This window comes from Salvelinus alpinus, chromosome 14, assembly GCF_045679555.1.
Source record: "Salvelinus alpinus chromosome 14, SLU_Salpinus.1, whole genome shotgun sequence".
NCBI lineage: Eukaryota > Metazoa > Chordata > Actinopteri > Salmoniformes > Salmonidae > Salvelinus > Salvelinus alpinus.
Genome location: NC_092099.1, coordinates 40,386,186 through 40,399,674, shown reverse-complemented (window position 1 = coordinate 40,399,674; position 13,489 = coordinate 40,386,186). Strand labels below are relative to the sequence as shown.

The window sequence follows — 13,489 nt, the reverse complement described above, 5'->3', positions numbered from 1 at the left end:
CTTAATGTATTAATAAACATTATGATACTGTATAAACTGAATAAAGTAGATTACCGTAGAATGCACAGTAAAATTCCATACATTTGTTTTACAGCACACTGTAAGACAGTTCTGTAATTTCAACAGTAAAACACTATAGAAGGCACAGTAAAATACTGTATTTATGTTTTACAGCGGTAATTATGGTGCATTGTGGGAAAATGTTGTGGGCGGGAAAGAGTCTCTTGCTCATTAACATATCGGAAGGCGTGCCTTGTAAGAGGCTATATTTGTTGCACCCATGAGTGGGAGTGCTGTACCAATTCAAGTGATATGTGGTAGTGGTTGCCTACCAAATACATTAATGTAGGGTACAGATCAGAGTAGCAGAATGTCTTAAACCTTTAATGGTTGAGTGACTATTCATGTCCTTTGATCTGTTTTGTCGTCATGACGTGTTAATTGTTTACAAACAAATGAGTGAATGTGCTAGAAAGCTAAACAGCTACCTAGCTAGTTAGTTGACTGCTGTGGCTAGCCAAAAATGAATCGTTTTGAAAGTTGGATTGTCTTATCCTTTGAGGCTTTAACTACAATGATTTTGAACATTCACAGCAACTGGGAAATGTCCATGGCAGGCATAGTTGTCACCTTATCTTGCTACATAACTTCTGAGTGATCGGAAGCACGAGCACCACCACCAATCAGCCTACACCGCTGCGCACACACCTGTTGTCACAATGACCACTAGCGTAGCCATGTCAGCAAATGACTGCTGTCTGAACACACACACATCCAATTTGATCACTTGTAACTTGCTGTTTGGACACTCAGTATTCCAAAACGGATTTGAAAAACAAAACTGATTTGAGTATTAAGGCCTGCAGTGTGAACAAGGCATTAATGGTTAAATATTTACCCATGTCCATTTGATCTGTTTGGCCTGTAATCACAGCCAGTTTGATGCCTTTGTTCTCAGTGATTTGTTTCGGACTAAACAGCAATGAAGATTCTCCATATAAAGTATTTATCTCACTTCCCTGCTGTATCCTGAAAACTGGTTGCATATAACTCTTACTCAAATTCTGATAATAATATGTATCAGATTTGGCCCATTATTTTCTAGTTGAACTGATTCTACTCATAATTCCTCTGTGTATTGCCTAAGAAGCTTTTCCGAATAGGTGAATCCCCTGTTTTATTGAGATGAGGAGAGAGACTATAATGGTATTAATTTTAGCTGCTTCTCTGCCGTCATTGGGCCTGCCAATCATGGGGCTTCTCAGCATGCCTACAATGAGAAGGGGCTGAATGATTGAAAAGGGTGGTCATGCAGAGAATTAGCTTGAATTAATGGTACCTCAGAATGTGTTTTCTCCCTCCGCCCAAATTAGGCTAATTGGTTCATGCTAAAGTGTCAAGCCGTTTAAAAAAATAATTGAACTAGAATTAATGACAGGAACTGCAGAATGAGAGCGTGTTACGAATAATCCTGTCGACACAGATGATAGCCTTTCTCCGTATATGCCCATTGGAAGTCAGAATAAAGGTACCAATTAAATCAATTATGCAGATTATATATATAGGTGTATGGAAAGTAAAATAGTCTTACCAGTTGCCACCCGATTTCATTTCATAATCCGTTTGGCATTTCAATATACTGTCATTTTCAATGTTTCTTTGGTAATGTCTCTTTGACTATATGTTCAGTTCAGATAGCATGGCAGAAGGCCTGAATATATTACTCTCATGTAATATGCAAAATCAACAGTTATATTTCCGGACTCAGAGTAATTCTTTTCAGCATTGAGTGGGTGTTCATTCATGTCACTTTGTTTCTAAATGAATTTGCGGAAATTGATTGATCTGTAAAACAGCTGATCATCAATGAATCATAACATCTTGGATGCCCGTATTCTCTTTCCTTTAACAACCACCGGATTTACTCTCAGACCCTTAAAAATATAATATTTTCTAAGAATGTATATCGCCGGCCATGAACGAGCATTCGTACTTTAGTAATCTGGTTTGCATCTATTCAGCAATCCCGGAATGATGCCAATGTGGTAGGAGTTAATGTCTGTTTCCACCTCTGTAACTGCCTGCGCGAGACTGTTCTGCTTAGATAAGTGAGCAAATTGAACTGCACGTTTAAAGAAGCCAGTAAGTATGTCTAATCCCATTTTAAAGAGCCCAGTGGGGGAGAGTTGGCTAATATCCACTCCAACCAGTCAGTCCCAAAGCCTGTAGATGCTGGTGCTCCCTGCTTGGCCCTGCAGATCTGGACCAGAGAGACCAAGAGAGGGAGGGAGGGAGATCACAGGAGAGCTGTCAGTGGTACAGTACTTGTCTCTTGGGGTGTTTGGTGGGTGCCAAAACTGGAGCTTGTCTCGGGGCGTCAACAGTCTTGTTGTAAATACATTGTGTGGTGTGTGTACTGTATGTATGTGTATGTGTGGGGGGGTTAAAACAGGGAGGAGGTGCCAATGATTAGTTAAGGGAAAAGTCTGTCCCAATGCCTCACAGTGAGGAAGTGAAATTGGTTAATTATAGCTACAATAACACATCAAACAGATCCTTACACTCTCCCCTCACTGCTCTGGTGATACGCAGCAGACTAACATGATCATATTGGAAATACAAGAATAGTGTCCGTACATTTGTCAAATGATGTATCTCAGATTGCTTTATATTCTATTTACAAAGACGCAGTACAGTGTAGTAAGTACCAGTTGTTGAGTAATGATGATTTCATATAAAGTATTCTGTATTCATGGCTGCATTAATGCAACCAAATCTACTGAGTGTGCCTGAAATATTATTAATCAAAATGACCTCTGAATGCATCTCCACATCTTTGCACTGTGCTTGCAGAGATTAGGAATGAATAAATCTGATCAGCATGCATAGTGCATGCAATCACTGCATGGCAGTAAGCAGCTGCTTCAAATACATGCAGAGTAATAATATTTGAAGCTATAATGATACTTTTGTATTCAGAAAAAAGGCAACTCACATTTACAAGGTAAATATGTGTCTTTCCTACACAGCCACCTTGTCGCATTTGCTTCTGAGTGATGGAAAGAAAGAGAGGAGTGTTGTTGATAATACAACCTGGTTATAACACATCTTGCTTGACAGAGCCACTACTCCCTGCATTAGTTTAACATAAACACATTGAATTATTAATTAGATTTGGAAAATACACCTCTATGTGTGGCTGAATATCTATGCAGTCATATTTTTCAAAACAGTGACTGTTAAAAAACAACAGCATAATACACTTCACTCCACATATTTTACTGTAACATTTACCATGACTACCTGAGGCCTTTTATGAATATTCTAGCACCTCCTGAGAGTTGAGATTTACAACAGCCAAGTGCCCCCGCCCTGGCTTACATTACGTAGTATACCCAGTAGACTTAACGGTTTGCATTGAAAAGATATCACTCTTTGGAAACTAGCATATTTCTGCTCTTTATGTTAGCTAAGCATGGGGGATTATTTATTCATGAGACGTCTGCCAGTCTAGAAATGAACAAAGTCTTTCCCATGTTATTGTCATTTCTCAAGGCTGAACGCTGAAATGTATCCAGGCTTTGGTTTCCTATCGTGAGTCAAGTGTTGTTGGGTATGTTTTCAACTCACACAGACAGAACAGACGGAGCAGACGGAGCGATTTTCTCTCTACTAAACCATCTGAATGTATAATGTATTCAATGAGACACAGTCCAGGAAATGAGTTTGGAAATGAGTTTGTCAAACTTGCTTAAGGTAAATCACTGCAAAAAGGTATCTTTATATCTGGTTTGAAAATGTACCAAAAGGAAATATCTATCCAATCTGAAAAAGCGGTGCATTTATTCATCTGAAGTGACTGTTGACAAAGAAGGAGAAACTCTGTTTGTTTGTATATTGCTTATATACTGCTTATATAGGGAGCAAATTTTCCAGTGTTAAATAAACACAAACCATGTTTCCATACAACCATTTCATGCGGATTAATAATATATAATTTTATAAATGCCGACAGACAAGTTGTTCATTCGACATGGTGGGATCTTTTTTGTGTCTATAAAATTCATTATGCGAGAAATGGCGGTGGAAACACCTTTATCCGCAAATATTGATATAATAACCATTGTATCAAAGTAAACTTGGAGTCACGTGATGATACATTTTTTGGTCCTCCCACAACAACTTGGGAAAGCATGCATTTTATTAGGCAACAGATGAAATAAGTTATGAGGATCTTCACAGAGTGGTGAATGTTCAAGGTGATGAGCTTGATCCTCCCTTCCAGTAAATATCCATGGTCTTATTCTGGTGACATGATGATCGATGCTTGGATGCCGTTTGACAAATACAAATAATATCGGTCTTATCCATAATAATTTCATCATGTAGGTAGCCTACCCCCACTGTATCTGCGAACTGTTGGCAAAAGTGCATGTGCCAAGACCAGAGTGGGCACATTTACTATATAAACAGTTTTTGTGACAAAACCATCAGTAGAGTTGAAAATGCGATGGAAACCCACTATGTGATCACGCTCAGCCTTAAATCCGAAAAAGTATGTTTGATGGGAACATCTCCACTGGGGAAATGTGCATATTGTTTTATGAAGATTTTAGAATATTTGCAAGAAAATCATCTGTCACAAATTGGATGGAAACCTAGCTGTCGAGAGTGTTAAACACTGAAAGCGTGGACATGTATAAACACTGGAACAGCGTTAAATTAACACAATGCTTAGTGTAAAGACTTATTTCCTAGAGTGCCTTGCCTTTCGAGTGAATTGTATAGTTGCCACACTTGACTGCATTTGGTAGTGACAGACATGGTTGTTGCATTCATCCATTTTCAGTCCTAAGGACATCACCAAGTGAGATCCTAAGAAAAATGGTATCACTAAAATGTAATTATTTAACACAATGCGATGTGTATTCCATAAGACCTTATTTTGACGGCCTACACTCTAAACATAGTTCAATACTTATAGATTGAATTGTTAACACTCATTGGTGTAAAATAATCTGTGTTGGTGTTAATAACCAGTGTTGGATCAAAACCACGCCCATCATTATCATATTTCATAGCATGTTATATTGCAGATTGATTTTAAGAATTGTTTTTTCAATACATATGTTTTTGTATGTTATAATTTAATTAAATGTTGTACATTGATTGTTAAATTAATGTTAAACAATAAATAATGGATTTATTGTGAAGGTGTAAGCTATATAACATGGATTTATTAGACTTTTTAAAGTATAGATGCTCCAAAGGACTGCATCAGTGTCCAGGAGATACTAAATGTGTTTATGTTAATTAACAGTCAATTTTTATGTATTTATTTAATTTAACCTTTTCATAACAAGGCAAGTCAGTTAAGAACAAATTCTTATTTACAATGACGGCCTACCCCGGACAAACCCTAACCCGGATGAGACTGGGACAATTGTGCGCCGCCCTATGGAACTCCCAATCACACCTCTAGCTCTGAGATGCAGTTCCTTAGACCGCTGTGCCACTTGAGAGCCCGTGAGAATGAGACTTATTTGCTTGACAATCACCGGCTGGCTAAATTTTGTGACCGCTACAGCCCTAGTCTTTCCAGAGATGTTTGATCGAGCTCTGGCTGGGCCACTCAAGGACATTCAGAGACTTGTCCTGAAGCTACTCCTGCATTGTCTTGGCTGTGTGCTTAGGGTCATTGACCCGTTGGAAGGTGAATCTTCGCCCCAGTCTGAGGTCCTGAGCGCTCCGGAGCAGGTTTTCATGAACGATATCTCTGTACTTTGCTCCATTCATATTTCCCTCGATCTTGACTAGTCTCCAAGTCCCTGCCGCTGAAAAACATCCCCACAGCATTATGCTGCCACCACAACGCTTCACCGTAGGGATGGTGGCAGTTTTCCTCCAGATGTGATACTTGGAATTCAGGCCAAAGAATTCAATCACGGTTTCATCAGACCAGAGAATCTTGTTTATCATGGTCTGAGAGTCCTTTAGGTGCCTTTAGAGCTGTCATGTGCCTTTTACTAAGGAGTGGCTTCCATCTGGCCTCTCTACCATAAAGGCCTGATTGGTGGAGTGGTGCAGAGATATTTGTCCTTCTGGAAGGTTTTTCCATCTCCACAGAGGAACTCTGGAGCTCTGTCAGAGTGACCATCGGGTTCTTGGTCACATCCCTGCCCTCCTCCCCCGATTTCTCAGTTTGGCCGAGCGGCCAGCTCTAGGAAGAAACTTGGTGGTTCCAAATTTCTTCCATTTAAGAAAGATATTTGGTACCCTTCCCCAGATCTGTGCCTCGACACAATCCTGTCTCGGAGCTCTACGGACATTTCCTTCGACGTCATGGCTTGGTTTTTGCTCTGACATGCACTGTCAGCTGTTCGACCTCATATAGACAGGTGTGTCCCTTTCAATATCATATCCATTCAATTGAATTTACCACAGGTGGACTACAATCAAGTTGTAGAAACATTTCAAGGATGATCAATGGAAACAGGATGCACCTAAACTCAAAAAAAAATGTGCATTTGTATTCTAACTTTTTTTACCCCTTTTCTCCCCAATTTCGTGATATCCAATTGGCAGTTACAGTCTTGTCTCATCGCTGCAACTCCCGTATGGATCCGGGAGAGGCAAAGGTCGAGAGCCATGCGTCCTCCGAAACACAACCCAACCAAGCCGCACTGCTTCTTGACACAATGCCCACTTAACCCAGAAGCCAGCCGCACCAATGTGTCAGAGGAAACACCATACACCTAGCGACCGTGTCAGCGTGCACTGCGCCTGGCCTGCCACAGGACTCGCTACTGCGCGATGGGACAAGGACATCCCTGCCGGCCAAACCCTCCCCTAATCCGGACAAAGCTGGGCCAATTGTGCGCCGCCCCATGGGTCTCCCGGTCGCAGGCAGCTGCAACAGAGCCTGGACTCGAACCCATAATCTCTAAACTCAATTTCGAGTCTCATAGCAAAGCGTCTGAATAGTTATGTAAATAAGTTATTTCTGTTTTTCAACTTTAACACATTTGCAAAATATCTAAATATCTGTTTTCGCTTAGTCATTATGGGGTATTGTGTGTAGATTGATGTGGAAGTACTTTCTAATACTTTCCAAATGCACTGTATGTCTGGAGGGAAAGTACAATGAGGCTGTGAACTCCTCAGGGGACATTCGTAGGGTCAGGAACTAATGAGGTGTGTTCTGTACTTCCTAGGATAGGATAGCAGACATTTGAATTCATTGAATGAATCGGCGCAATAGGCGTGTTTCTGTTTGTGTTCATTTCTGTGTTGGTTGTGGATAGGTTCTTGTTGAACTCATTTTGAGTTTATGCGAGAGAAACAAAACTGAACCAGCCAAGCCTTACCAGGAGTAGGGAGTTACTCTACCATTTATTTATTACTCTTTAGTTTGTGTAACTAGGTTTGCTGAGTCAGCATCCATTTCAAATGCAACTTCACCAAAGATGTCCCACCTACCCCACCCATTTCTCCTGATGCATTGCCAGTGATTTAGACCACTTGAAAGCAGTGTTGAATCACAAGAACCAATGTGGGTGGTAGTAGGTGTGGATAGGGTGGATTGCCATCTCGTCAGCGTTATTGTTATATCAGAGGGAGTATCAGAGGGATTCAGCATTATGGTTGAACAGTACAGGTGGCCAACTGGCCATGGAAAAACTTTACACACAGTTTTACAGCTATTCCTTTATTTCCTGCGTTTCAAAATAACCCTTTAATCATATTGGTCTGTTGCAGATTTACAGAACTAAGCATCTGTATTTTCTGTTTTTATAAGCTTTGGTGCCCTTTACCCTGTCAGGAAGGTAAGCAGACCTTTTGACCATAGGCCCAAAACCAAATCATACTTCTGTATTTCACCACTAGTGCACTACCACTTACTCTGTTATATACTTCATAAGAATGACTTCCTATAAATGTTTTCCACAGAAATTAGATTATTGGGAGGCCTTTTGTTCAATTCACTTCATGTATTCATCATGGCCCAAGTTTTTCTCCTCCTTTTGCATCTTCTATATTTTTGCAGACAAGTCTCAACCTGACCCCCTCCTCTCTCTCACTCTTCAGCGTCTAACCCATGTGAAGAGAATAATGGGCGTGGCCCATGCTCACACCTGTGTCTTATCAATTACAACCGTACTGCATCCTGCACCTGTCCACACCTCATGAAACTGTCCCTCAACAAACAATCTTGCGCCGGTGAGTGGGACAGCCATCTTCAATCCTGTAACACATGTATCTATTGTTTTTGTTATCAAAGTCACAAACAAGTGGGATATTGTACACAATCACTAAACAAAGAACCATTAAAATGACAGAATTATGTTTTTACATATTTATGATTTCATTGGCATTTGTGAAGTATTGACTTGGGATTATGATTAGGGATAAACATCAGCATTTGCATGTCATATCTTACCCCATAACCATATCTGACTAAAAAGGTCAACCGCTACACAAATCAATGGTAATCATTGATATTTCTCTCCTAATCTGATTTCTCCGTAGTGTTGAAAAGGTTCCTCCTGTACATCCGGCGGTCAGAGATCCGTGGGGTGGATATTGACAACCCTTACATGAACGTCATGACGGCACTGACCGTCCCAGACATTGATGATGTCACCGTGGTGGATTACGACACCCAGGAGGAGAGGATCTACTGGGCGGATGTAAAAACACAGACCATCAAACGGGCCTTCATCAACGGCACCCGCCTGGAGACTGTCATCTCTGGAGGTAGTTAATGGCTGAATCCCAGTATGTAGGGTATGGGGTGCCACTTGAGACACAGGCACTGTATGTCCTTCATAAGTGTGTAATTCAGAGAGATAATAATGTATCAGAGATGGTTGAGTCATGGTGAGTTACCTTGCCTAAGACATGACGGCTCATGTTAACTCCCCTGAGCTTATTCCCAGGCTTTAGCTCAGTTGGCTAACATAGTCTTGTGGTGTGAAGGAACTCTGGGAACAATACTGTATAGGACTTTAAATAACGTAGTGCCAGGGCCTGCCACTCATTTGATTAATAAGATGGACATTTACATTTCGAGAGTTTGGGACTATAAGGTTCTATCTGCAAAAAGATGATTCTGAGATAATTGGCTTTAAAGTTCCAAACCCTCATTGGTTTGAATGGTGTCAGCAATTGTTTATCTAGTATTCTTTTGAACTTAACAACATGAATGGGGGTATTTAGAGTACTATATAGGTAGAGAACATTGAACCGAACAAGATCATGTCAATAACTCAATTTTGACAAAAAATGCAGAAAGGACCTTATAGTCCCAAGCTCTCGATTCTTTGATTGGCATTACTAAGGGATGAAACACTGAGTCAAGACAAAGGCAGGAAATAACTTCTACGATCATTATTTGTTTTGTTGTGGCTTTGATGGGAATATCTGTTTTGCTGTTTTTCAAGAAGAGCCTCCTCTCTTCTTTCTTTGATGATTATCCACAGAGCACACCCTAATTCCCATTCTTTAAATTTGTGCCGTAGATTTAATTCATGACCACCTGATAAAGAACAGAACAAAAACCTGCCTGCATAAGCTTTTTGACACTCTATTATATGCTTTACTTTGGTAACACATTATTTTAAGGGTCCATAATAAAGCATTTATAAACCATTTATAAGGCATTTACAAATGTTGGCTCACCATTTATTAATCATAACTCCTGCATTTGTAAATGTTAGTAAGCTAGTTATTCACACGTATATATATATTTCACTAAATGTCCTGTGTTGTGTGCTTATTCTTTTACTAGGTACTGCTGTCTACTGTCTACTGTCTACCAATTGCATGTTCATATTTTTGTAAGAAATTACACTGGTCACTCAAAACATTTCTAAAGTATTTATTACGGTCCCATAAAATGAAGTGTTATCTTTACTTCCTCTGTATTTTTATTTTTTTATAAATATATAAATTGTTAGGAAACATAAACAACATTGAATACCAATGTTTTGGTACCTGTTTGCTGTCCCAAGGTCTGTATATTATCCTGTCTAACTGATGACCCATGTGATTCTGTAAAACTAGATGTTGGATTGACAGCCTCACTCTCTTTGTTATCCCCTCAGATATACTAAACTGCCGTGGGTTGGCATTAGACTGGCTCTCTAGGAATTTATACTGGCTCAGCTCAGAGAATGACGAGTCTCAAATCAATGTCGCTCGCCTGGATGGTTCCCTGAAGACCTCAGTCATTCATGGGATTGATAAACCAAGGTGCCTTGTCGTGCACCCCACTAAGGGGTAAGTAGATTAAACCAGCATCTGTGTACTTCATCATTATCTACTGGGCTCACCGTCAGCGTGGGATTAGGAAAAGCCTGATGTTTTCATAAAAGTACATTTCCAAGCTTCTGTCATGAAAAGAAACATAGAATCTGCAGCAATTATTCAGTGGAAATATTTATATTGTGTGCAATTTAGCCACACAGTATCAACATGAAAAAAGTAAACAGCTCTCTACCACCAAATGTATTCATCCTAATCAGACAAGTTTTTTACATTGACGATACATTGGAGATAATATAAGACAAGTACTGAAAACAATAGAACACTATGAAAAATCTGGGAAACCAGGTCTCGTATTCATAGCTGACTTTGAAAAGGCCTTTGATAAAGTACGACTGGAATTTATATATAGATGCCTGGACTATTTACATTTTGGAGAATCTCTTATACGATGGGTTAAAGTCATGTATAATAACCCTGTGTGTAAAATAGTAAATAATGGCTACTTCTCAGAAATAATTAAATTGTCAAAAGGAGTAAAGCAAGGCTGTCGTATTTAACGTATTTATTTATTTATTTATTATGGCCATTGAAATGTTAGCTATTAAAATCAGATCCAACAATAATATCAAGGGGTTAGAAATTCGGGCTTAAAAAAAAAAGTGTCATTGTACGCTGATGATTCATGTTTTATTTTAAATCCGCAATTTGGATCCCTGCACAGCCTCATAGAGGATCTAGATAATTATTCTAACCTCTCTGGATTAAAACAGAATTATGATAAATGCACCATATTACGTATTGGATCTCTAAAAAATGTAACTTTTACATTACTGTGTAGTTAAAATGGTCCGACAGTGAAGGGGGCTTACTGTACTCGGTATTCATATCCCAAAATAAATAAATTATTTCACAACAATACATTTTAATAGAATTTAGCCAAATTATATAAGGTTTTTTTACCATAGAAAGGACAACACGTGTCTATTTGTGGAAAAATCACCCTGATGAATTCTTTAGTCATATCCCAGTTTACCTACTTACTTAAAGTGCGCATAGAAAGTCAACACCCCCTTTCAAAATGTTCACCTTTTGTTGCCTTACAGCCTGAATTGAAAACACATCAAATTGGACTTTTTACTGCTTTATTAACAAACAGTAACCCACAATAACCAAGTTAATTGTTTTTCTTCAAAACTCTGAAAATGTATAAAAATTTAAAAAATACATTATTTGGGTAAGTGAACCCCCTCCCCTTCCTGTAAGGCAACAAAAGGTGAACATTTTGAAATGGGGTGGTGACTTTCTATACCCACTGTATGGCCTTACCTACACCTAACTACTTGTTTTTTTTTATTATACGAGGAAAAAATATTCCACTTTATTTGGAACGGCAAGCCAGGCAAAATTAAATGGACCTATTTATATAATGAATATGAATTCGGAGTGCAGAAATATTAAAGCATTGGACCTCTCACGAAAGGCTTCAGTTATACAAAAACTATACTTAAAACCAAACTGGTTCTCTAACAGATTAGTAAGAATGGCTCACCCTATGTTTAAGAACGGCCCTTTTCCCTTCATTCAGATTGAAACCTCTCACTTTCGGTTATATGACAAACATTTTTAAAACAAGCAACAGATAACTGGTTGCAATTTTTGTTTAATCCACAAATAAATACATTTAAAAAATGTAAAGTTAAAAGTTAAACAAACATTAGAACATATATTATGGTTAAACTCAAATATACTAATTGGAAGACATTTTTTTAAACTGTATAATCTTTGTAAATGATATCATAAATAGGACTGGTGGAGTTATGTCACACATGGAGTTAACAAACATAAAAAACATAAAACAAACATGGAAATGTCTGCTCTTCAAAATTACAACTAACTGATTGCAGCATTACTGCAAAAAGGGAGGAGGCAAGTGGAAAGGTGAGAAGGTAAGGAACTTGTCTGTTGGCCCTGCATTAAAGACCAAAATTGGCTAAAGAAAATTGTGATAAATAAAAAACTATACCAGTTTAATTTAAGGACCAAAAATTTGACAACTGCACCATACAGGTAGCAAAATACTTAGGAGGAGATTCCCGATGTACCGATTCCATGGCACAAGGTTAATGAACTGATACACAAAACGCCGATTCAAAACGTACAGTTTTTATATTTTAAATGATTACACAAAATGTTTGCAACCAATAGAATGTTATATATATACATTGCATTCGAAAAGTATTCAGACCTCTTGTATTTTTCTAAATGGATTAAATATGTTTCCCTCATCAATCTACACACAATACCCCATAATGAAATGTTTGCAAATGTAAAAAACAAACAAAAATAGAACTAGATACCTTATTTGTGTAAATTAAATTAATTGGAGATGATTTGGAAAGGCACACACCTGTCTATATAAGGTTCCACAGCTGACAGTGCATGGCAGAGCAAAAACCAAGTAAAAAGGTTGAAGGAATTGTCCATAGAGCTCCGAGACAGGAAGGTCCCCAAGAACACAGTGGCCTCCATCATTCTTAAATGGAAAATGTTTTGAACCTAAAAAGACTCTTCCTAGAGCTGGCCGCTAGGCCAAACTGAGCAATCGGGGGAGAAGGGCCAAACTGAGCAATCGGGGGAGAAGGGCATTGAATGTCCCCAAGAACACAGTGGCCTCCATCATTCTTAAATGGAAGAAGTTTTGAACCTCCAAGACTCTTCCTAGAGCTGGCCGCTAGGCCAAACTGAGCAATCGGGGGATAAGGGCCTTGGTCAGGGATGTGACCAAGAACTCGATGGTCACTCTGACAGAGCTCCAGAGTTCCTCTGTGGAGATGGGAGAACCTTCCAGAAGGACAACAATCTCTGCAGCACTCCACCAATCAGGCCTTTATGGTAGAGTGGCCAGACGGAAGCCACTCCTCAGTAAAAGGCACATGACAGTCCGCTTGGAGATTGCCAAAAGGCACCTAAAGGACTCTCAGACCATTAGAAACAAGATTCTCCGGTCTGATGAAACCAATATTGTATTCTTTGGCCTGAAAACCAAGTGGAGGAAACCTGCCACCATCCCTACAGTGAAGCATTGTGGTGGCAGCATTATGCTGTGGGGATGTTTTCAGCGGCAGAGACTGGGTTACTGGTCAGGCCCGGGAAAAGATGAACGGAGCAAAGTACAGAGAGATCCTTGATGAAAACCTGCTCCAGAGCTCTCAGGACCTCA

General features: G+C 39.3%; 1 protein-coding gene across 1 annotated transcript in view; it reads left to right on the top strand.

Annotated features, from left to right (window-relative positions):
• LOC139538915 (low-density lipoprotein receptor-related protein 1B-like) overlaps positions 1-13,489 on the top strand; it is a 555,698-nt gene that overhangs the window by 341,943 nt on the left and 200,266 nt on the right. Inside the window, exons 27-29 of the mRNA XM_071341488.1 lie at positions 8,089-8,220; positions 8,530-8,757; positions 10,107-10,281. Of these exons, the coding sequence (XP_071197589.1) occupies positions 8,089-8,220; positions 8,530-8,757; positions 10,107-10,281 (535 nt within the window). The remainder of the gene's footprint in view (positions 1-8,088; positions 8,221-8,529; positions 8,758-10,106; positions 10,282-13,489) is intronic.